We start from the raw sequence: 25,283 nt of genomic DNA, 5'->3' as shown, positions 1-25,283 counted from the left end.
CTCAAAGTAAAGCCGCTGCTCCTCCACATCGAGAGGAGCCAGATGAGGTGGTTCGGGCATCTGGTCAGGATGCCACCCGAGCGCCTCCCTAAGGAGGTGTTTAGGGCATGTCCGACCGGTAGGAGGCCACGAGGAAGACCCAGGACACGTTGGGAAGACTATGTCTCCCGGCTGGCCTGGGAACGCCTCGGGATCCCCCGGGAGGAGCTGGACGAAGTGGCTGGGGAGAGGGAAGTCTGGGCTTCCCTGCTTAGGCTGCTGCCCCCGCGACCCGACCTCGGATAAGCGGAAGAGGATGGATGGATGGATGGATGAAAAAAAAATGGCAAAAAATGTCAACAACTTTACAATTTAGTATACATATATTACAATATAATGTAAAATGTAACAATATAAACACAAAATGATTACTTTTTACCACACACATTTTTTGGGGAAATAAATTCAGTCATACAAAACAACTAAAAAAAGGGAACAAGGCTTTCAATGATTTCTGAGTTGGTAAGCAATAGAACAATGTATGATTATAATAATATCAACACAACAAAAACATACAAAACACTTTTTTCAGTGAATGGCTGATAATTCTGTATTTATTGCTTTTTTGTTAAATTAGTTATACGTTTATTGCTTATGAGAAAAGTGCTTCAAAATAAAATACATGATTAAAATTACATTATTATTGGATTATTATGAAAGAAAACTCCAATCCAATATAGATCCAATATTTGAAATGATCCACTCACACATAGTAGACAGTTCTTGTTTTGTCCAAAGGACGGCGCCATTTCTGTACTGCAACGCATTTAAAGCTTGAAGGGCTTATCTGATCAAAATGATGAAACACAATTAAGTCATATGGGCACAAGATGGCGGCATTCTTCATCCCGTGTCGTACTGTGTGCGCAACACTGTGGATCGGCCATTATAGTCGACTGTGTGCAGCCTCAGCAGCAGCGGACAGGCTCATGGCGGCATCGAGGAGATGGGGGATGCCAGCCACACATCCATCATCCAGCCGGCGCGACTAGGCAGTTCCGGGCGGGCTATGGCGGCACCCACCGCTCGCTTGGACGACGCTTGGCCGAATGTGGGAGCAGATCAGCCGCTGAAAAGCTGCGCGTCCGCCGCTGAGACGCTGCCCCTGGATGGTAGCGATGGCACTGAGGATGATGATGCCGGGCTGGAGCCTCTAGAGCACGGACACAGCAGCACGTCTCCCGGGGAAAGCAAGTCCATGGAGGATCCGGTGCACCATTTCGACGAGACTTTGTCCTTTTGCTTCGGGGATGTGAGCACATTGGCGGCCAACGCCGAGTTAGTGACGGACGTCTACCAGGACACGCTTCTACAGGGGGACGAGTGAGTGTTGTTGTTGTTGTTGTTGTTGTTGTTGTTGTTGTTGTTGTTGTTGGCCTGTGTCTTCTATCGTCTCGATCATGTTGAAATCAAATTGCTCATTGTGTGTCTTTAATGATACGTCTTTTATCTTGCCTAATCAGTGCATTGATGCTATTTTAAAGGAAAAAAAAACTTAATCTTAAACTGGTGTCCAAACTGCGGCGCATGGGGGCCATGCGCCGCAGGCCATTTGTAAGATAAACAAAGTGACTTGCGCGTTGATCTGATTGCAAGTTCAAAACAATTTAAAATATTGATGCTGCCCCCCCGCGACCCCGAAAGGGACAAGCGGTAGAAAATGGATGGATGTAAACACCAAAATAGCATTTTGTTAACAATTCCAGTTTCCTAAAATTGTTAATGAAATAATGGCAGCACGGTGAAAGAGGGGTTAGTGCGTCTGCCTCACAATCATACTTGCCAACCCTCCCGATTTCCCCGGGAGATTCCAGAATTTCTCCCGATTTCCACCCGGACAACAATATTGGGGGCGTGCCTTAAGGCACTGCCTTTAGCGTCCTCTCTCACCTGAAAATGAGACTATTATATATGTGTCCGTTATCCATAGGTTTATCTATAACCCATAAAGTAGGCAGGCACGGAGCTATTTCTCAGCATGTGTTTATTCCAGCCGGCACGTTGATACACTGACACACAACATCCGGATTCCCATCATGCATTGCTTCAAAACTACGGCAGTAATGTCCAAAAACATAACAGAGACGAAGCAGAACAACGAAGAAGAGACATGGCGACGACGAGTAAGAAGAAGTACGCTTGCAAGTTCGAAAATGATTGGAAAAAATAATTTCAGTTCATCCGGGACAACTCGAAGGGGAAGGGGTAGCTGCCTGCACATTTTGTAGATCAGACTTTTATGTATGTGTATATGTGTAAATAAATGAACACTGAAATTCAAATATTGCTTTTATATATATATATATATATATATATATATATATATATATATATATATATATATATATATATATATCCATCCATTTTATACCGCTTATTCCCTTCGGGGTCGCGGGGGGTGGGGGGGGGTGGGGGGGGGGGGGGGCGCTGGAGCCTATCTCAGCTACAATCGGGCGTAAGGCGGGGTACACCCTGGACAAGTCGCTACCTCATCACAGGGCCAACAATATATATATATATATATATATATATATATATATATATATATATATATATATATATATATATATATATATATATATATATATAATGAAATAAATATATATATATAGCTAGAATTCACTGAAAGTCAAGTATTTCTTTTATTTATATATAAGAAATGATTGCCCCTGAAAGGGACAAGTGTTACAAAATGGATAGATGGACGGATGGTATATAGCAGTGGTCCCCAACCACCGGGCCTTGGCCCGGTATCGGTCCGTGGATCGATTGGTACCGGGACGCACAAGAAATTTAAAAAAACATTTTTTTTTAAATTTTTTAAAATTAAAAAAAAAATCAACATAAAAAACACAAGATACACTTACAATTAGTGCACCAACCCAAAAAACCTCCCTCCCCCATTTACACTCATTCACACCAAAGGGTTGTTTCTTTCTGTTATTAATATTTCTGGTTACTACATTATATATCAATATAGATCAATACAGTCTGCAGGGATACAGTCCGTAAGCACGCATGATTGTATTTCTTTATGACAAAAAATAAATAAATACCATAACCCCCCTGGTCCGTGGGACAAATTTTCAAGCGTTGACCAGTCCGCAGCTACAAAAATGTTGCGGACCACTGGTATACAGTATTGGTGGTGTACCTAATGTAATGTCCTTCTCATGAACCCACAGGATCTGGACCGCCTTAACCAAAAGCTTCGGGCAGGTGATGCCTTTGGATTGGCATCATTCCCGCACACGCTCCCTCCACATGCCATCCATATTCAGCGAGGAAAAGAAAGCGGTCAGTAACTACATCCCTCCCTCCTTTCCTCTCAGCGTGTCCCACTTTTACTCCATCCCACCAATTCACTCGCCAAACCTCTTTCGTTTATCTGCAAAATCTCAGCCATGTACTGTAATGGTGTCAGCAATAAGCTATGATTAAACCCCCCCCATGCCTCCCCCCCTGCTGGGGATAGACGAGGGATGTCACGGCGGAGCAGTCGGATGACGAGGAGCTAAGGGAGCAGTTGGACATGCACTCCATCATCGTCTCGTGCATCGGCGAGGAGCCTCTTTTCACAGCTGAGCAGGTACGGCAACACGTAAACATCCAGCTTGGGCAGAGCTGTTTAAAATGCAGATGATGCAGCAGCTTAACTCAACCAGAGGGATTTACGCTGATCCCGTGAGTGTGTGCGTGTGTGTGTGTGTGTGTGTTCACTGTAGGTGATTGAGGAGTTAGAGGAGATGATGCAGGACTCTCCTGACTTTGAAGCACAGCAGAATCCTTCACAGTCAGACCTTTCCATGCTGTCTGTGGATGTGCAGCAGCCCGATAGAAGCCTCAGCTACCAAGACAGTGAGTGACAGTGAGCGTACACTGGAGCGGTGTTATGTGTTAGTAAACACTCATTTGCACGAGGACATTCAATACAAGAGCTTTAGAAATAATTCTGCCTTTAAAAAGATCATCAATCAATGTTTATTTATATAGCCCTAAATCACAAGTGTCTCAAAGGGCTGCACAAGCCACAACGACATCCTCGGTTCAGATCCCACATCAGGGCAAGGAAAAACTCAACCCAATGGGACAATGAGAAACCTTGGAGAGGACCGCAGATGACCAATTTGTAGAGATATTTATGTAAATGTCCCTTAAAGGGCTGCACAATTAATCAACATGGAATCGACATTAAAGATTTAATTAGTGCGATAAATAACCGCAAGAGGCTGAGGTTTTTTTTGCTTTTTTTTCACTGCCGTCACCGACATTTGAGTGACAGACGTGTTGGCGAATCAGAATTGTCGAGCTTCGCATTTCTTTGTCTCTCGCTTCAAACAGGACGCAAGAGGTCTCGCTCTGAACACCATGTGTGTGTTTGTTTAACAGTTAACTGAACACAGTGAGCCCTCTTTTAGGTTATCCACAATCGTTGTCTCGGTGGGCGGAGAGCGGGGCGACAGTTTTACAGGAGGCACAGACAGCCTCCCTACTCGCGACTCGCCAGTGAGAAGTTCCGCAAAGTAACAAAAATTAGGAGGAAAAAAATAAGATTACAAAGCCAAATGTGTCAAGACTTGGTCCTTGGGGTTGGTTTTTCCGGAAGGCAAAGGAAAGTTGGCTCGGGCGAGACGGGAATGTGAGTACATGATTTTATTTAATATTATCAAAAAAGAACAAACGAAAGGCACACACAATGGCGGAGGTAAAAAACTTGGCTAATGAAAACAAAACTTGCACAAAGGCAGAAACTGTGAACAATGAAACAAAAACTTACTTGGCATGGGACTGTGAACATGGCATTATGCAGAGTGACGATAAAGAGTGTGATGTTGCCAGAAAGACAGCCTGGCAACTCAAAGCTTAAATAATAGTGACATGATTAGTAAAAACAGGTGCGTGATTTAAAACGTGAAACAGGTGCGTGACGTGACAGGTGAAAACTAATGGTTGCTATGGTGACAAAACAAGAGAGTGAAACCAGGAACTAAAAAGCGTCCAAAAAACAAACAGCACATGGCCAAACAAAAACATGATCAACACAGACATGACAAAATGTCCCGTTGTGGTAATATTTCTGCTTCAAATCGGATGGGCAATATATGCCCATCAACACAGACAGACGAGCGAGAATGCCGTGAAATGCGCTTTAAGATGTTCAATATTTATTCAAGATAACAGAAATGAGAGTACATTGTATTTTTTTGTTTGTTTATTTCTTTAGAATACAGTTATTTACCTTCCAATTCCAGTACAGTGATGAACAATTCTACAGTAATGAGAAATAAATGTGTATATATCCTTTTAAATGGTTAAATGCATTACTATATAATGATTACGATTGATTATAAAGACTGTATACTTTTTATCGATAATTCTTTCAGTTTAAGAGCATGATGTAGATAAAAGCTCTCAGTCTGTCTGCATAAAACAAAATATTTTTTTTAAAAGTTAGTGCATATTGCTCTAAGGTGTGACACCTTGAGACGACAATTTGTTGATTGACAGTCTAAAAGTAATATGTGTTCCTTTACTTGCTATTTTTGCGGATTTATGCATATTTATGCATATTTATGTATAGAATACAAAAATCGCAAATCAAATCTCACCTGAATTTTGAAGGAAAAAAAGTCGCAATTAGTTTTTTTTCTCAAAATCCCTCACTTAATAAAAGATTTGAAAACGATCACCTTTGAATATTTAATGAGGAGAGATCACCCATACTGTGTTGTAGGCACAGTACCTATTTTTAACACACCTACAGTGCTCTCTGAGAGATCACGTGACCGCTGTGATGGTGCACTGGAATGATCCAGCGATAAGAAAATGCATGTTACAAGACATGCAACCCGTACGCAACACAAACATTGTTCTGGTGTTCTTCTGTCTCCAAATTAGTCCTTAAGTCATCCATCAGCTCAAAGATGTAATTGCTGAACCGATGATGTGTAATATTTTTTATTTCTGATGGAAATATGGCGACTGTGGACACAATCACAGAAGAGTGTCTCACTCCATCGTCTGGGATTTTGCAGCAATCGCCTCCTTCTGACCACGGCATTTGTGCCAGTTTGCCCATATCTTCCAACATACTAAATATAGACTCCAAATAGTGGTCGCAAAACAGTTTCAGGCTTGATAAATCATATTGGGAGTGCTAAATGATGAAGGGTGACCCAAAAAAAGCGTTCATCACCTAAACTTGAATAACTTTTGAAATAATTAATCAATTATTTTTATTTTTCAGATTTACCATGAAGAATTAATGTTCTAAAAGTTTAGAAAATGTCAACTTCGAGATGCCATGGACTACTGAACAAAAGACATTCATAGTTGAGGCCTATTTTCGGCTGAATTCTATCCACGCGGCTCAATTGCATTTCAAAGAATGGTTTGGATGTCGTGAATTTCCTGCCCACACAATGATCTACAGATGGGTCAACAAGTTCCGAACCCATGGGACTGTTAATAACCACAATCGTAAAGATACTAACAGACAATCACACTCTGGACGACCGAAATCATCAAGGACACCACAGAACGTTGATGCAGTCAGAGACTCTGTTGTTCGCAGCCCATGCACGCAAGTCTGTGCGTCAACGAAGTCAGGAGCTTGGAATGAACCGGGAGTCTGTGCGGAGAATTTTGATCGCAGATCTCGACCTCTATCCTTACAGGATACAGATTAAACAAAAGCTTACACCTGCCGACATGAGGAAACGAGTGATCATGTGCCAGTGGTTTTGCGATAAGATTGACGCTGCGCCAGACTTACTTGACAATGTCTGATTTTCGGATGAGGCACATTTTCGGCTGTCAGGTCATGTGAACTCTAAGAACAACATCTTCTGGGGTAGCACACCCCCTGAGTACTGTCTGCAAAGTCCCATGGGTTCGGAACTGGTTGACCCATCTGTAGATCATTGTGTGGGCAGGAAATTCAAACATCCAAACCGTTCTTTGAATTGCAATTGAGCCGCATGGATAGAATTCAGTCGAAAATAGGCCTCAACTATAAATGTCTTTTGTTCAGTAGTCCATGGCATCTCGAAGTTGAAATTTTCTAAACTTTTAGAACATTAATTCTTCTTGGTAAATCTGAAAAATAAAAATAATTGATTAATTATTTCAAAAGTTATTCAAGTTTAGGTGATGAACGCTTTTTTTGTGTCACCCTGTAGTTGCATCTCCTCCTACTATTGTGGGCGTTGTAATAATCAGCATATATTCTGCATATACATAGTCAGGCACCCTAAATGGATGTTGCTCTACATTCTGCTCATTTAAGAGACAAATTATGTGTGCACGAGCTTAGTAGATCAGCTTTGCGTGTGTTGTCAAGTTTGCCTGCGTTTTAAAGGGGAACATTATCACCAGACCTATGTAAGTGTCAATATATACCTTGATGTTGCAGAAAAAAGACCATATATTTTTTTAACCGATTTCCGAACTCTAAATGGGTGAATTTTGGCGAATTAAACGCCTTTCTATTATTCGCTCTCAGAGCGATGACGTCACATCGGGAAGCAATCCGCCATTTTCTCAAACACCGAGTCAAATCAGCACTGTTATTTTCCGTTTTTCGACTGTTTTCCGTACCTTGGAGACATCATGCCTCGTCGGTGTGTTGTCGGAAGGTGCAACAACACGAACAGGGACGGATTCAAGTTGCACCAGTGGCCCAAAGATGCGAAAGTGGCAAGAAATTGGACGTTTGTTCCGCACACTTTACCGACGAAAGCTATGCTACGACAGAGATGGCAAGAATGTGTGGATATCCTGCGACACTCAAAGCAGATGCATTTCCAACGATAAAGTCAAAGAAATCTGCCGCCAGACCCCCATTGAATCTGCCGGAGTGTGTGAGCAATTCAGGGACAAAGAACCTCGGTAGCACGGCAAGCAATGGCGGCAGTTTGTTCCCGCAGACGAGCGAGCTAAACCCCCTGGATGTCTTGGCTCACACCGTCCCTTATGCCACCGAAGATGATCAAGAGAAGAATATCGACCCTAGCTTCCCTGGCCTGCTGACATCAACTCCAAAACTGGACAGTTCAGCTTTCAGGAAAAGAGCGCAGATGAGGGTATGTCTACAGAATATATTAATTGATGAAAATTGGGCTGTCTGCACTCTCAAAGTGCATGTTGTTGCCAAATGTATTTCATATGCTGTAAACCTAGTTCATAGTTGTTAGTTTCCTTTAATGCCAAACAAACACATACCAATCGTTGGTTAGAAGGCGATCGCCGAATTCGTCCTCGCTTTCTCCCGTTTCGCTGGCTATCGTGTCGTTTTCGTCGGTTTCGCTTGCATACGGTTCAAACCGATATGGCTCAATAACTTCAGTTTCTTCTTCAATTTCGTTTTCGCTACCTGCCTCCACACTACAACCATCCGTTTCAATACATGCGTAATCTATTGAGTCTGAATCCGAGCTAATGTCGCTATAAACTTGCTGTTCTATGCGCCATGTTTGTTTGTGTTGGCATCACTATGTGGCGTCACAGGAAAATGGACGGGTGTTTATAACGATGGTTAAAATCAGGCACTTTGAAGCTTTTTTTAGGGGTATTGCGTGATGGGTAAAATTTTTAAAAAAACTTCGAAAAATAAAATAAGCCACTGGGAACTGATTTTTAATAGTTTTAACCCTTCTGAAATTGTGATAATGTTCCCCTTTAACCCTTAGTAGATTAGGCCCTGCCACAAACGCCTCGATGTCGCCCCGTTGGAACAGGAAGTAGTGAAACTATGAATGACATGTGTAAACGTCTGAGTTACAATGACAACATTACAGTACGTTCGTATTTGTCCAGGGGTGAGGATGCTGAACGTAGCAGAGCTAAACGAGAGCTTGGAGGAAACAGAGGCGTCCATCAGGCGGTTCTCAGAAGAGCTGGTGCAGCAGCTGGCCCTCAGGGATGAGCTGGTCTTTGAGAAGGAGGTAAAGAACAGTTTCATCTCGGCACTCATCGACTTGCAAAACCGACAGAAGGAGCACCGCGAGGCGCTGAAGAAGAAGAAGAAGCTTAAAGGGACAGCTGGATTGTCGCAAGGATACATAGAGAAGACGATGGGATCAGTAAGCGCTTTATTCCATATTCTTTATAAATGTTCTTGTTTCTGAGCAATGCTAAACTGCGTGAACCTTATTCCCTCTTCAGCGTTTCAGCATGGAGGGCCTCTCTTCCATTATCCAAAACAGCTTTCGCCAAACATTTGGGAGCGAATGCAGTGAGGGACAGGTAGTTCTACCTTTCACTTGTTCACTATACAGTAGAACTTTCAATGTCAAACACAACCCACTTGGTGGCGTTGGTTGAATTCCAAGTTGTTGCCATGGAGAAAAAACATCCCAGCAGGCACAAGACATTAAAACAACGTTGAGAACTTGTTGAATCAGGTCCTGACGTTGAGCAACTCAAACCTAACGTTGAAACAACATGCTTTTTACGTTTAATCAATGTTGGGTTCTGATGTTGATTTGACCATTGTATTTTGGTCATTTTCCAACCAATATTCTAAAACACAAATACAAAATTAAAACAACATGCTTTTGACAACGTTTATTCAATGTCAGTTTGAGACGTTCATTTGACCTTTGACATTTGGTCATTTCCCAACCAACAATGTGGATCCAACGTTAGACATCAACAATGTCTCAATTTACAAATACAACTATTTTGCAATGTTGTTTAGAAGTCAGTTTTAAAAAACATGCATGTATAATCAACGTTGTATCAATGTCTGGGATAGGGAATAATGTAAAGTAAACTAATTAGTTTTTTACACTGTCATAAGTGTAAAAATAAAACATTATGAAACTAAATCAAACTAAAATACAGTAAACATTTTCAACATTTTCAAAAGGTATGACAAACATGGAAAGGAAACAGGAATGGGTTTGCAGAGCAATTAGGGCCAAAGTTATGTACTTGAAAATAATTTACTTTTGAACCAAAAAATAAAGTTTTGATGTTGACTTTTGAACAATATATCATTGCAAAATAAAATAAATGCACAATTTTTCAGGTTGAATATAATTATGATTCACTGGTCATTCTTTTGAATAAATTCGTTAGGTTTTTTTCACGTAAATATATTTGATATTCGAGCTTATAACTTTTGTTTCTTTGTTTTTATTTTATTTGTTTGTTTTTTAATTGTTCAAAATAATTATTAGAGTGAATCATGATTATATTCCACTTAAACATTTTTTTATTCAAATTAAAAACAAATATTTTTTAACTTTAATATATTTTGATATTTGAGCTCTTATTTCTTTTCTGTTTTATGAAATGTGTAATTACTTATTAGTCAATCATGATTTGAGTCAACCTGAATTTTTTTTACGGAAAGTTTTTTTTTCTTTTCCTTTTTTCTATGCTGTCATCACGTGACAAGATAGATAAAGTGAAATGAAGTGAATTATATTTATATAGCGCTTTTCTCTAGTGACTCAAAGTGCTTTACATAGTGAAACCCAATATCTAAGTTACATTTAAACCAGTGTGGGTGGCACTAGGAGCAGGTGGGTAAAGTGTCTTGCCCAAGGACACAACGGCAGTGACTAGGATGGCGTAAGCGGGAATCGAACCTGCAACCCTCAAGTTGCTGGCGCGGCCGGTATTTTAATACGACTGTTTTCCCTTTATTTATTCATTTAATTGAATGTGTTTATTTTTTTAAATTTTATTTTAGGTATTTATTTGAAATTTATATGGAGGGATGGTTGGGTGGGGTGAGGTAGGTTCCACTATAACAAATTGGGAAACAAATCTGAACATTATAATTTTTGTTTATCTATACACTTTACTGCATTGTTGATGCTCAATAAAGCGTGTTAAAAAAAGGGCAACGCAAATTACAGTTGAGGATTCAGACGCTCAATTTAATGTTCACTTTAAGAAGGAGCTGAACACAGATTGTGGGATAATACTAAAGGAGTGAAAGCTGCCACAGCTTAAAAGGTGAAAGGAACACTATTTTATTCAATTTTCACTTTCTGTTCACATCTTGGTCAGGTTTTTTAATACCTTTGACCGTCAAATATCCATGTTCTGTATTTCTCTATTTTGTCACAAATTTGTCAATGATTCTTCACAACAGTATTTGACTACCGTCATCCCGTATGAAAAAAAAGGACATCCTCCTTCAATCGAGGACCTCCAGATCCTGATCAAAAGTATTTATTTACCTTGACAACCATCATTGTTTGATTCCTTGAAACTCACTCGCTTCTAACTGCCAATTTTCAGTCCTGCACGCCATGAGAGATGACAGCGACAAGGTGCCAGGTCTGCTAACAGACTACATTCTCAAAGGTGAGCCAACATTCTCACCTTCCTTTTAATTGACACTGAGTGTTTTCATTGAATAACATGGCTAATTGTGTGCTTACTACACACAGAGAACTAGTTCAAATATGAAGCTTACCATAAATACTCTAATTATAGCCGTAGTGCAATGAGAACAAGGAGTTCATTAGAAGCTGTTTGTAATTGGAGCAAGACTGTTATTAGCATATTTTAAAATGACACGATGTAATAACTAGGGCTGTCAAAAAATAGTGCCTTGATGTAGAATAATTGTTTTAACTCTTCTGCAGCACAGAAATCAAAATACCAGCAGTGTTAGCAAATTGGCAATGGATGCGGTAGCGACACGCTGCAGAAACATCCATCCATCCATCCATTTTCTACCGCTTATTCCCTTTGGGGTCGCGGGGGGCGCTGGAGCCTATCTCAGCTACAATCGGGCGGAAGGCGGGGTACACCCTGGACAAGTCGCCACCTCATCGCAGGGCCAACACAGATAGACAGACAACATTCACACTCACATCCACACACTAGGGCCAATTTAGTGTTGCCAATAGGAAGCCGCAGTACCCGGAGGGAACCCACGCAGTCACGGGGAGGACATGCAAACTCCACACAGAAAGATCCCGAGCCCGGGATTGAACCCAAGACTACTCAGGACCTTCGTATTGTGAGGCAGATGCACTAACCCCTCTGCCACCGTGAAGCCCCCGCTGCAGAAACAAACAAGTTAATATTAAAGTAGGGCTGGGCGACAAAACAATATTTTTATATGTCGCGATATGCGTTCGATCAAGCGTTGAATACTTTTTTTTCTTCTTCTTCGTCGCAAGAAACCGAACGTTGTAAAGCAAGTTTAACCGAGCAACGCAGGAAGTGATCACTGATCAGTGGGTGTGACACGTTAACAGCCAATCAGGTAACAGTATCAACTATCATGTTTGGTTGTTGTCTCGCGGTTGATTCTTTGCATGGAGTGAGAAGTGAGAGCTGCAGAGTGTCAATAAATTGTGGATAAAACAGGAAAAGTCACCTTGACAGTATGGCAGTTTTTTGGATTTTTTTTAAACGGACCGTAGTCAGACCAAAGTGGTGCTTACACTTTAGAGCACATCCGTAACTTCCTGGCAATAAACATGCAAAAAAATAGTTTTTCTCAGGTTTCTCCGTTTACATTTTCACACTTTGCACTATTTTGTTACACTTTATTTAAGCATTTCTTACATATTCCTTATTTTTGCACTTTGATTTTAAGAGGTTATTGTTAAGTGTTCAATGAGCTTTGTTTACATTTATTGAATGGGTTTTCCTTGGTTGTGTTGATATATTCGTTCCTTTCTGTCTTGATAGCTAAGGGGGTTATAATCAGAGGAAGGTTATAAAAATGTTTACATTCAATATATTTTCTCCTGGCCATTATTTTAGATAGGTCATAAAAAATATCAATAATTATCGATATTGTGATACAGTTTTAAGCCATAACGCCCAGCCCTATATTAAATACACTTAACTAGACGTGGGTCCTCTGAATGTGAAATTTGAGTACAAAAAACTAGACGAAACTGTGGATCAACATTAAGTATTTTGCACACTCTGCAGGAAGGAGTTTTCTTTTCATCGAATCACTTAACACAAAAGGAGTAACAGGTCCACTTTTAATATGGATAAACGATTGTTAGGAGTTGCGCAATATATAAACAATACAAATTAAATATAGTGGCCAACGTTAGAGCTTTTAATACTATGGTTATATCGTGATAATGCATGTTGACACCTTCCAGCTGTGTCCCACAAATTTTACAGCGCCAAGCGAACAAAGGCGTCCTCAATGCAATACACAATAGGCTAACGTCGCTCCACAGTGCCGCTTCTAAATCACTAATCCTTGCCTCCAACACAGCAAGTAAACTGTTTCTAACAAGTAACATTATCACTGGAGGACTAGAGGACAATGAATAGGTAAAGGTGATACACTGCAGGAGACAAAAAAGCAAAACTAATCGCTAATCGAGAGCTCTTGAATGTGAACAGGTGGGCGGATCAATACAAATATTGACACCAATGATACCAAGTGTATTATAGTATAATTTAATTACTATATTTTACTATCACAAAATCGTTTTTTTGTTTTTTTGTTATTATTTACAAACTCAAGCTAGTTTTTGTTTTTGTTTAGTTTTTTTGCACTTTTGACTTCATTATCCATGTTGTATTTAATAAAAGGCAATAAGGAAATGATTTAAATATTAATAGATATTGTCAGATTACAGTTGAGCTCAAAGATTGAATCATTTAATGAGATTGAAAATTTAAAGTATCATTATTAATATGACAAATACCACCATACTTGCCAACCCTCACGGTTTTTCCGGGAGACTCCCGAATTTCAGTGCCCCTCCCCAAAATCTCCCGGGGTAACCATTCTCCCGAATTTCTCCCGATTTTCACGGGTTAGGTGCCGTAATGGCACTGCCTTTAGCGTACTCTACAACCTGTCGACGCGTCCGCTTTTTCACCATACAAACAGCGTGCCGGCCCAGTCACATGTTGTATGCGGCTTCAGCATACACATGAAAGTGACTGCAAGACATACTTGATCAACAGCCATACAGGTCACACTGAGGGTGGCCGTATAAACAACTTTAACACTGTTACAAATATGCGCCACACTGTGAACCCACACCAAACAAGAATGACAAACACTTTTCGGGAGAACATACGCACCGTAACACAACATAAACACAACGGAACAAATACCCAGAATCCCTTGCATCCCTAACTCTTCCGGGCTACAATATACACCTCTGCTACCACAAAACCCCGCCCCCCGCCCCCAATCTCCCGAATTCGAAGGTCTCAAGGTTGGCAAGTATGAATACCACCCCTGTAACTCCATGGTAATGTGTCGATACCACAATTTGTAGTACCACTCCAAACTAATGGAAAGTATCAAACAGTTTATACATGTTTATTCAATTTGAATAGAAGTGAAGATAGAAACATGTTTAAACATAAAGTAAAGCACTATTAAGAATACATTAGCAAATAGATTTATAAAAGTTTTGAGAAAATAATACAACTGTAAAATTAGGTAATGTTTTTTGTATGTCAGCAGCTAAATTAGGAGCCTTTGTTACCTGTTTTAAAATAGTTTGGTTATCATTTATACACAAAATAATATATTTCGTAGCTGCAATATATTGCCATATAGATTTGAGGCCATATTGCGCATTCCTAGTGATAAATTAACACATTAAGTGAAGATATGTTTTTCTTTCTTGACTCTTTGCTCATGCAAAATTAAACACAATTACTATCATTCAAAAACAAATATATTATTATATGAATATATTCAATCTTAAATCATTGAATGCGTGAATCCACAGCAACTCTGTGGTTAGTCTGATTTTTTCTTTTTTAATCATTTGACAGCACTGAATGTTTTCATCTCAAATATTGATTTGGAGTGCATGAAAAAGTGGAAAGGCAGATAAAGCACTTTTTGACCACATGGTCAAATATATTACACAACACAGCAGCAATAGAACCAGTGTTGTAATAGCGGTAATGAGCAAACTGGTGAGTTCTTTGAGAGCAACAGGAAGGCGAGTGTAACGCGTATACGTTTCACACGAATAGAACCACATTTTTCAAGCGCATGAGGTAGATAAAACTGCTAGATGCTGAGTACTTGCAGTTTTTCAAATGCTACTGCTGTCTTGTTACGTGGACCCCGACTTAAACAAGTTGAAAAACTTATTCAGGTGTTACCATTTAGTGGTCAATTATACGGAATATGTACTGTACTGTGCAATCTACTAATAAAAGTTTCAATCAATCAATCAATTGTGGGGTTAATACCAACTACATCAGGAGGTTGCCTACAGCCACAGCTGTTAATGCCAATGAAATCGATGCGTTAAATGCAGCATTTAAAAGGTGTGTCACTGTTTTAAGGATTGAATTAGATTTCAGTCTTTCTACTACAAATTTGACATGACGTTAATTTTCAATTTTGTGTTCTGTGGCTTTGTCTCCACTCTCCATTGTGCTTCTATTCCTAAATCATTGCTGCCTTACGCTCGCTAGCTCTGATGTGAGCGACAGCCGGCGGCAGGTTTGTGACACACTTACATGTGACTTGCATTGTTGTGCTGTTGCTGGCAAGTATCCCGCAGGTAAATTGTGGTGCACTTTGACCTCCCCAGGGTTTACTTTCACGTTGTCTTATTACTACCGCAGATCCACTAACGACTCACTTTACACTTCCTAGTACTGAATGCTTCATCTTCATAATGACACGCCGCTGTGCATTTACTATAGTAAAACATTTACATTTCATCCTGCATTTTCTAGAAAAAAAATTGCCTCCAAAGTCAAACAAAACTTTTGAACCATCATCATGTGTGACGTCGTGCAGGCAAATCTCGTTAGACTTCAGCATAGCAGGCTCCTGAAAGATTAACCCCACATCTGTTTTTCTTTGGCTTTTTTTGTGATGAAAGCAATGATGAAGTGTGGTGACAACCATACCATACCATACCAACTTTATTTATAAAGCCCTTTAAAAACAAGCACAGTTGAGAAACAAAGGGCTGTACACCACAAAGAAATAGAGGCAAAGGACAGACTAAAAAATAACATTTAAAACAGAAATAAAAATACACATTTAAAAAGCAAATATAAATTACCCTAAGAATTACCATGGAACCAGAAATGATTGCGACTCAGGAAAGGGTACGGCTGCTCAGCACAAAATATGATCAATAAAAGTACCTAACATACATTACGTTTTACTAAACAGATGTAACTTAATTAAATTAGGGATGTGCTGATCGATCGGCCACCTAACAGTATCGGCCGATTTTCTTGAAAAAGTATGATCGGAAAATGCCTTTAAATGACGATCACAAACAAAGATCCCCTCTAGCTGACAATGTATATATTCCATTTTTTTATTTTTAGTCCCTAGTTGACAAGCTGGCAGCTAATTATGTGTCTCCATTCACAGTGTGGAGATACTCCCCTAAGATAATAATAATCACCTTCATTGCAGCAGATGATCTTAAGTAATATTATCACTGCAGGACAAGGCTAAACATGTTACACACAGAGAGCAAGCCAGGTGCAGAGAGATAAGATCGCTTTAAACAACAGAAGAAAAAAGTGCTTAGTAAAGTTGTAAGCATGTTACAGCAGAAAGTAAGCAGTTATTAACAGGAATAAATCAATTGGTAGTGTTGACACCAAGGGTAGTATCGATACAAACGTGATTCGATCGATATTTTTATTTTCTCAAATTATTGTGTTGTTGCTTTTGTTAATGACTTTGAGGGTAAAAACCAAATGATTAGTAGTAGATCAGGGGTCCCCAAACTACGGCCCGCGGGCCGGATGCGGCCCCCCAGCATCCAAAATCCGGCCCACAGGAAGTCCCAAGTTAAAAAAATTTTTTTGTATTTTTTGTATTTTGTATTTGTATTTTTTTATTTTTTTATTTTTTTCAAATCTTTCCTTTCGAATCCATTTTCTACCACTTGTTATTCTTGGTGTCTCCTAGCGACTCAGGCAAATCATATTGTCTAAAAATGTATTTTACCATTGATAACGTGACAATGTTAATTGATGTTAAATGACAAAACGGATTATAAAGACAATGTATATATGTATATATACATATACATACATATATATATATATATATATATATATATATATATATATATATACAGCCTGGCCCCCGGCCAAATTTTTTTAACCCAATGCGGCCCCCGAGTCAAAAAGTTTGGGGACCCCTGTAGTAGATACCATATTTTTCGGACTATATGTCGCAGTTTTTTTCATAGTTTGTCCCGGGGGTGCGACTTATACTCAGGAGCGACTTATGTGTGAAATTATTAACACATTACCGTAAAATATCAAATAATATTATTTAGCTCTTTCACGGAAGAGACTAGACGTATAAGATTTCATGGGATTTCGCAATTAGGAGTGACAGATTGTTTGGTAAACGTATAGCATGTTCTATATGTTATAGTTATCTGAATGACTCTTACCATAATATGTTACGTTAACATACCAGGCACGTTCTCAGTTGGTTATTTATGCCTCATATAACGTAAACTTATTCAGCCTGTTGTTCACTATTCTTTATTTATTTTAAATTGCCTTTCAAATGTCTATTCTTGGTGTTGGATTTTATCAAATAAATTTCCCCAAAAAAAGCGACTTATATATGTTTTTTTCCTTCATTATGCATTTTTGGCAGGTGCGACTTATACTCCGAAAAATACGGTAGTAGTTTTTTTGTATTGTTTAAACTATTAACTTTGTTTTGATCAAACAATTGTATGGAATAAAAGAGAATAAGGAAGTAGTTTAGATATTGTGTCGATATTGTTTTACTGTCAATAGCACTCACCATAAATACATAGAAAAATGTACTTAATACATGTGATTGGTATCGGTGTTGGTATCGACAGGTGTCACTCATGGATGATCGGGATCAGCAGCATAAAACCCTAAATTAAATGCAGCTGAAATAATTAGTCCCTCCCAGAATTTGCGCAAATTCAAAGAAATTATGCACGGCCTTGCAACTTTGTTCAACGCTGGCAACTTCCGCGCTCATTTTGACCAGTCAGCGTCATTTTCGCCAATTGAATTAGTGTCTGAGCGCCGCCCAAACATGCACGTCTACTGTCTACTCAAAACTTATGTTTGGTACAAAATGTAAAAATATATCCACTCGTTATCGCTGAAAACGACACAAATCTCGTCCTCCCGCACTTTGATAACACTTTCCTAAAATTACAATTCACAATGTTATTTAAAAAAAAACACATTCTCAAAAAGCTGCCACAAATGAACAAACAAGCAACACATGGGAAATTGTTTTGAAGTTAAAACAGCTTAATAGAACACATTTTGTTTGACTTTAGAGGTTCCACTGTAAATATATACCTTTTTTAAAGTTTCTCTTTAAATAATAATGATTGCATAATAATCTGTCATTCACTAAAACATGAAATAGGTGCTAAGTAGGGATGTAACGATATGAACATTTCATATCGTGGTTGTCACCAAAATGATCACGATAGTACTCGTACACACTTTTAACCAAATTTTGTTTAAAAAAAACTAAATACAATAACTAGCCGCACAATATGCTTTTTTGGCTTAAAAATATGCGACATCATATTATTGTGTTCACTACTTAAGAGCCATATTACACTGAACAAAAATATAAACGCTACACTTTTGTTTTTGCTCTCATTTTTCATGAGTTGAACTCAAAGATGTAAAATTTTTACTATATACACAGAATACCCATTCCTCTCAAATGTTCACAAATCTGTCTAAATCTGTGTTAGTGAGCATTTCTTATTTGCTAAGATAATCTACAGTATCTCACCTCACAGCATGATTATTGCACAGGTGTGCCTTAGGCTGCCTACAATAATAGGCCACTCTGAAATGTGCAGTTTTGGTTATTCATATTTATTTTCCTTACGCAGTACAACACATCTCCTTCGCATAGAGTTGATCAGGTTGTTGAGTTTGGCCTGTGGAATGTTGGTCCACTCCTCTTCAATGCCTGTGCGAAGTTGCTGGATATTGGCAGGAACTGGAACACGGCATCCCAAACATGTTTAATAGGTGACATGTCCAGTGAGTATGCTGGCCATGCAAGAACTGGGATGTTTGCAACTTCCAGGAATTGTGTACAGATTCTTGCAACATGGTGCTGTGCATTGTCATGCTGCAACATGAGGTGATGGTCTCGGGTGAATGGTACAACAACGGGCCTCAGGATCTCGTCGCGATGTCTGTGAATTCAAAATGCAATCAATAAAATGCCCCACCCCCAGCATGGGACACTCGATTCACAACCGCTCTCCCACACGACGCCACACACGCTGTCTGCCATCTGCCCTGAACACTGATTCATCCGTGAAGAGAACACCTCTACAAGGTGCCAGACGCCATCAAATGTGAGCATTTGCCCACTCAAGTCGGTTACGACGACAAACAGCAGTCGGCTACAACGACAAACAGCAGTCGGCTCGACACCCTGATGAGGACAACAAGCATGCAGATGAACTTCCCTGAGGTGGTTTCTCACAGTTTGGGCAGAAATTATTTGGTTATGCAAACCAATTGTTGCAGCAGCTCTCCGGGTGGCTGGTCTCTGACGATCCTGGAGGTGCACCTTGCTGGATATGGAGGTCCTGGGCTGGTGTGGATACACGTGGTCTGTGATTGTGAGGCCGGTTGAATATACTGCCAAATTCTCTGAAACTCATTTGGAGACGGCTTATGGTAGAGAAATTAAAATTCAATTCACGGGCAAAAGCTCTGGTGGACATTCCTGCAGTCAGCATGCCGACTGCACCCTCCCTCAAAACCTGCGACATCTGTGGCATTGTGCTGTATGATAAAACTGCACATTTCAGAGTGGCCTTTTATAGTGGGCAACCTAAGGCACACCTGTGCAATAATCATGCTGTTTAATCAGCATCTTGATGTGCCACACCTGTGAGGTGGGGTGAAATGCTCACTAACACAGATTGAGACAGATTAGTGAACAATATTTGAGAGAAATAAGTGTTTTGTGTATATAAAGTACAAGTTTTACATCTTTGAGTTGCACTCATGAAAAATGGGAGCAAAAACAAAAGTTATATTTTTGTGCAGCGTATTTTTATTTGAGTTTTTAGAAATGTTTATCTTCTTCTGTTTCCAGTTTTTAAAAGTTTGAGTGTTTTTTTTAATGATAAAGGGTAAAAAAAAAACGTGTGTTGGGTGCGTCACATCCTGTTTATGTGATGGCACGCAAATTAACTTCCTGTTGTCATATTCCTTCAAATATAGACCAATCACTCTGCTGTAGAGATCACAGCCTGTAGGTCCAACGCGCATAATTAAATATCTTAGTTACGTCGACAGTAATGTTTTTGTATAAGTTTAGATCGGGGAATGTTGTTTTTAAAAGGAGAAACACATTAATGTCTCTTGTTTTCATGTTAGCACTTAAGCCAGGGGTCCCCATCCTTTTTGACCCGGGGGCGGCATTGGGTTAAAACAATTTGGCCGGGGGCCGGGCTGTATATATATATATATATATATATATATATATGTATATCAGTGACGTGCGGTGAGGTTGATGGCTGGTGAGGCACTGACTTCATCACAGTCAGATTTACAAACATATGAACCCTAAAGAGTATCTTATTCACCATTTGATTGGCAGCAGTTAACGGGTTATGTTTAAAAGCTCATACCAGCATTCTTCCCTGCTTGGCACTCAGCATCAAGGGTTGGAATTGGGGGTTAAATCACCAAAAATGATTCCCGGGCGCGGTGCCGCTGCTGCCCACTGCTCCCCTCACCTCCCAGGGGGTGATCAAGGGATGGGTCAAATGCAGAGGACAAATTTCACCACAACTAGTGTGTGTGTGACAATCATTGGTACTTTAACTTAACTTTAATTTTATACACACAAACTGTAGCACACAAAAAAGCACATTTAATAAAAAAACGTTATTATGGTTGTGCTGGATTAATGCACCCCCGCCGTAGAATGCACCCTCTGACGGGAGTGTTATATCAACTAAAGCCCACACTTAAACTTTCCACGTACAAGATTGATTCTTTTTAAAAAGTTATTTAATAAGAAGCCAAAAAGTGCAAAAACAATAATGTTCGTGTTGGAGGAGTTGTGAATGAATGAAATATGAAATCCGTGCTGCAGTCTGCAGGTGTACCTAATGTTGTGGCCCTGCGGTCGTTCGCGGCTCCTCCAACACGAGCACTTTTTGGCTTCTTGTTGGGTGACTTTTTTGAGTGGGTACGGTCTTGCACGTGGGGGGTTTGGGTTTGGGCTTTGGTTGGTGGGGCACTCCCGTCGGGGGTGCGTTCTACAGCGGGGGTGCATTAACCGGCACAAGGAGGCGGGATTACTGCGAGCCTCAGCCAGTGCGTCTTCGCAGCCGTTTTATGATTGTTCAGCACAAGAAATACGTTACACACATACAGTTGTTGACAAAATACACTGTACATTATATACCTCAGCTAACTAAACTATGGAAATGTATAATATAATTCATATAGCAATACGGTCTCACTGCACAGCAGGCCAGCAGTTAGCCGAGTCATTGCACAATCCATGTTGAGGCACAACTGAGTGACGTGCCTCAACTGGCTGCTGATCACAGCACCGTCTCTTCTCAGTATTTGAACGGCAAATGTGAAAATTCAGCGATTTTGAATAAAAATAATCTAAAACTGGTGAAGTTAAATGGAAAATAACTTTATAGTATAATCATTGGATACATATAACAATTTAATTTTTTTTTTTTCTTTTTACATTTTTTTTCTTTCCATGATGTCAGGTGAGGCCCCTGGTAGAAAATGGATTAGAAAGGAAAGATTTAAAAAATAAAATGAAAAAAATAAAAAATAAAAAAACTTTTTTTTTAACTTGGGACTTCCTGTGGGCCGGATTTTGGATGCTGGGGGGCCGGATCCGGCCCACGGGCCGTAGTTTGGGGAACCCTGATCTACTACTAATTATTTGGTTTTTGCCCACAAAGTCATTAACAAAAACAACAACACAATATTTTGAGAAAATAAAAATATCGATCTAATCACGCTTGTATCGATACTACCCTTGGTGTCAACACTACCAATTGATTTATTCCTTTTAATAACTGCTTACTTTCTGCTGTAACATGCTTACAACTTCACTAAGCACTTTTTTTTTTCTGTTGCTGCCTCCAGTGACTGCACGTCACTGATATATATATATATATATATATATATATATATATATATATATATACATACATACATACATACATACATATATATTTGATATATATATTAGATATTTATATATATATAAGATATTTATATATAGATATAGATATAAGATATATATATATTTAAATATATATATATATATATATATATATATATATATATATATATATATATATATATATATATATATATCTAGTAGATATATATAGATAGACATATATTAGATATATATAGCGCACTTTCCGCGCGCGCGATGATGTCATGTTATCGATGAGAAAATGCATTTTTAGACAATATGATTTGCCTGAGCGGCTAGGAGACACCGTGAGTAGCAAGCGGTACAAAGTGGATAAGAAAACACAAAACAATTTTATTTTTTTATTTTTTTTAATACTTAGGACTTCCTGCGGGCCTGAGTTTGGACGTTGGCGGGCCGTAGTTTGGGGACCCCTGACTTAAGCTATCAAGAGCTAGCTTGCTTCATCAGTAAATGATCAGTGACATCGATCTGTGAGTTCATCAAAGTGTTATCAATCACGGTTTTGCAATCATTTTAATGAAAAACGCTAAACCTGGGAAGTTATACCACGATTTATCTTTGATAGCGTTTATCGTTACATCCCTAGTCCTAACGAGCGGCAACATTGCATCTTTACAAATATAAGAATGCTCACTCTTGATAGACACTCTCCTATAGATAGATATTAATACAGCATTAGTTGTATTATTGTGGTAGCGTTTGTGTTGAGTGAATCTCATTAGCTGGTGTACCTAATGTTTGTGTCTATCATGATGAAGTGTGCTTGTTTTCTTACTCTCCTTGCATTTCCCTTGTGATTTTGTTTCTCAATAAGTCCATGCTTACATATTCTAATCATCACGTCTCTGTTGTTCCAGTGCTTTGCCCAAAGTAGCACCGAGGGGAGGAAACCACGTAAGAAGACGGACATGACAAACCTTTTTTTTTTCCAAGCATCAAGCACACTTTATTCATGAATCCTTGTCATGTTTTGTCCATTTGTGTTTATTATGATGTTATTCTTTCCTTCCGAATTGTATTGTGTCTTCCTTCAAACCAAGTAGCAATACAAGCGTGCTTGTGCGATGCAAAGGGCTTTTTGCATGCATTACTCACGGAGAAATGATCAAATGTACACAAAGCACAGTGGTGCTCACTCAGAGATCAACTTGTATTATCAACACAGCTGCTGCTGCTTAATAGTGTATATACAGCACTGGGACTGCAAAAAGGCGTACTGTAAACTGAGAAAAAAAAAGAAGAATGTTCATGCATCAGCAGGAAGATGACAGGGAATATTTGCTACCCCCAAGCCTAGACAAGCACAATCTTCCGCTGTTTGTTTATCATCAGTATTTCCTGCTGTCATCATTTTATACTGTCTAAAACTTTTTTTGCACTGACTCTAATGAGCTAATTACCTGATCGACTATGCATATGACCCGAGCACCGTCAGTACTTTTTAGTGTCTTCTTAGTGCCTGCTGTGCTTGTTTATAAGGAATTACCACTGTGGATGTACAGTATACAAGCTGCCTTTTTTCTACATTACGAATGAGTGTTTTCAATGAATGTCCTCTGACCAGACAATGTGGTAGTTGCTTTTAGTGCTCATGCATTTTGTACTAATGTTCTGCTTTAAATCTATTTATAATACCACATGCTTTGAAGTGTCGTTATTTTCCTATTTGAGTGTCATACAGAAAATAACCCTTTTACCCGGGGGGTGTCAAACTCATTTTTAGTTTGGGGGCCACATGGAGAAAAATCTACTCCCAAGTGGGCCAAACTGGTAAAATCAAGGCATGATAACCTAAAAATAAAGACAACTTCAGATTGTTTTCTTTGTTTAAAAATATTCTGAAAATGCACAAATCATAATTTTTTTTTTTTACCCTTACATGTTGCGGTTAATACTATTCTAGGGACGGCGTGGCGCAGTGGAAGAGTGGCCGTGCGCGACCCGAGGGTCCCTGGTTCAATCCCCACCTAGTACCAACCTCGTCATGTCCGTTGTGTCCTGAGCAAGACACTTCACCCTTGCTCCTGATGGGTGCTGGTTAGCGCCTTGCATGGCAGCTCCCTCCATCAGTGTGTGAATGTGTGTGTGAATGGGTAAATGTGGAAGTAGTGTCAAAGCGCTTTGAGTACCTTGAAGGTAGAAAAGCGCTATACAAGTACAACCCATTTATCATTTATCATTTATCATTCTATCTTCTTTTGTCATTATTTATATGTTCTGAATAAATGATGTGATAATGTTCATCGGTCAAATAGGTGGAATTGAGTCTGGCAGAGTTATAAAATGCTCTAATTGGTGTTCATTTTTAATTTATGAAGATTGAAAAAATAATATCAAAATCAAATTACAGGATGTTATTTATGTAGTTTACTCATTTTCTTCAACTGTTGTGCTAAAATCATGTGGTTTATTCTGTACATACAGGTAAAAGCCAGTAAATTAGAATATTTTGAAAAACTTGATTTATTTCAGTAATTGCATTCAAAAGGTGTAACTTGTACATTATATTTATTCATTGCACACAGACTGATGCATTCAAATGTTTATTTCATTTAATTTTGATGATTTGAAGTGGCAACAAATGAAAATCCAAAATTCCGTGTGTCACAAAATTAGAATATTACTTAAGGCTAATACAAAAAAGGGATTTTTAGAAATGTTGGCCAACTGAAAAGTATGAAAATGAAAAATATGAGCATGTACAATACTCAATACTTGGTTGGAGCTCCTTTTGCCTCAATTACTGCGTTAATGCGGCGTGGCATGGAGTCGATGAGTTTCTGGCACTGCTCAGGTGTTATGAGAGCCCAGGTTGCTCTGATAGTGGCCTTCAACTCTTCTGCGTTTTTGGGTCTGGCATTCTGCATCTTCCTTTTCACAATACCCCACAGATTTTCTATGGGACTAAGGTCAGGGGAGATGGCGGGCCAATTTAGAACAGAAATACCATGGTCCGTAAACCAGGCACGGGTAGATTTTGCGCTGTGTGCAGGCGCCAAGTCCTGTTGGAACTTGAAATCTCCATCTCCATAGAGCAGGTCAGCAGCAGGAAGCATGAAGT

At 39.3% G+C, this 25,283-nt stretch overlaps 1 protein-coding gene across 2 annotated transcripts; it reads left to right on the top strand.

Moving 5' to 3' along the window:
• The first annotated feature begins 886 nt into the window (after positions 1-886).
• On the top strand, positions 887-23,859 carry fez2a (fasciculation and elongation protein zeta 2a). 2 transcript variants are annotated; one of them, XM_061953542.1, is made up of 10 exons: positions 887-1,362; positions 3,225-3,336; positions 3,515-3,628; positions 3,765-3,897; positions 8,857-9,122; positions 9,205-9,285; positions 11,150-11,225; positions 11,299-11,364; positions 15,448-15,475; positions 23,080-23,859. In XM_061953542.1, exons 1-9 carry the CDS (start codon positions 986-988, stop codon positions 15,456-15,458), a joined length of 1,236 nt encoding a protein of 411 aa, XP_061809526.1. In that variant the 5' UTR covers positions 887-985; the 3' UTR covers positions 15,459-15,475; positions 23,080-23,859. The 2 variants fall into 2 exon arrangements, with proteins under 2 accessions (XP_061809526.1, XP_061809519.1); XM_061953535.1 differs by lacking the exon at positions 15,448-15,475 and having other exon boundaries at positions 888-1,362.
• The last annotated feature ends 1,424 nt before the right edge of the window (positions 23,860-25,283 follow it).

Source organism: Nerophis lumbriciformis, linkage group LG04 (assembly GCF_033978685.3).
Source record: "Nerophis lumbriciformis linkage group LG04, RoL_Nlum_v2.1, whole genome shotgun sequence".
NCBI classification, from domain to species: domain Eukaryota; kingdom Metazoa; phylum Chordata; class Actinopteri; order Syngnathiformes; family Syngnathidae; genus Nerophis; species Nerophis lumbriciformis.
The sequence above is the reverse complement of the archived record's forward strand: the minus strand, read 5'-3'. Positions and strand labels throughout refer to the sequence as shown.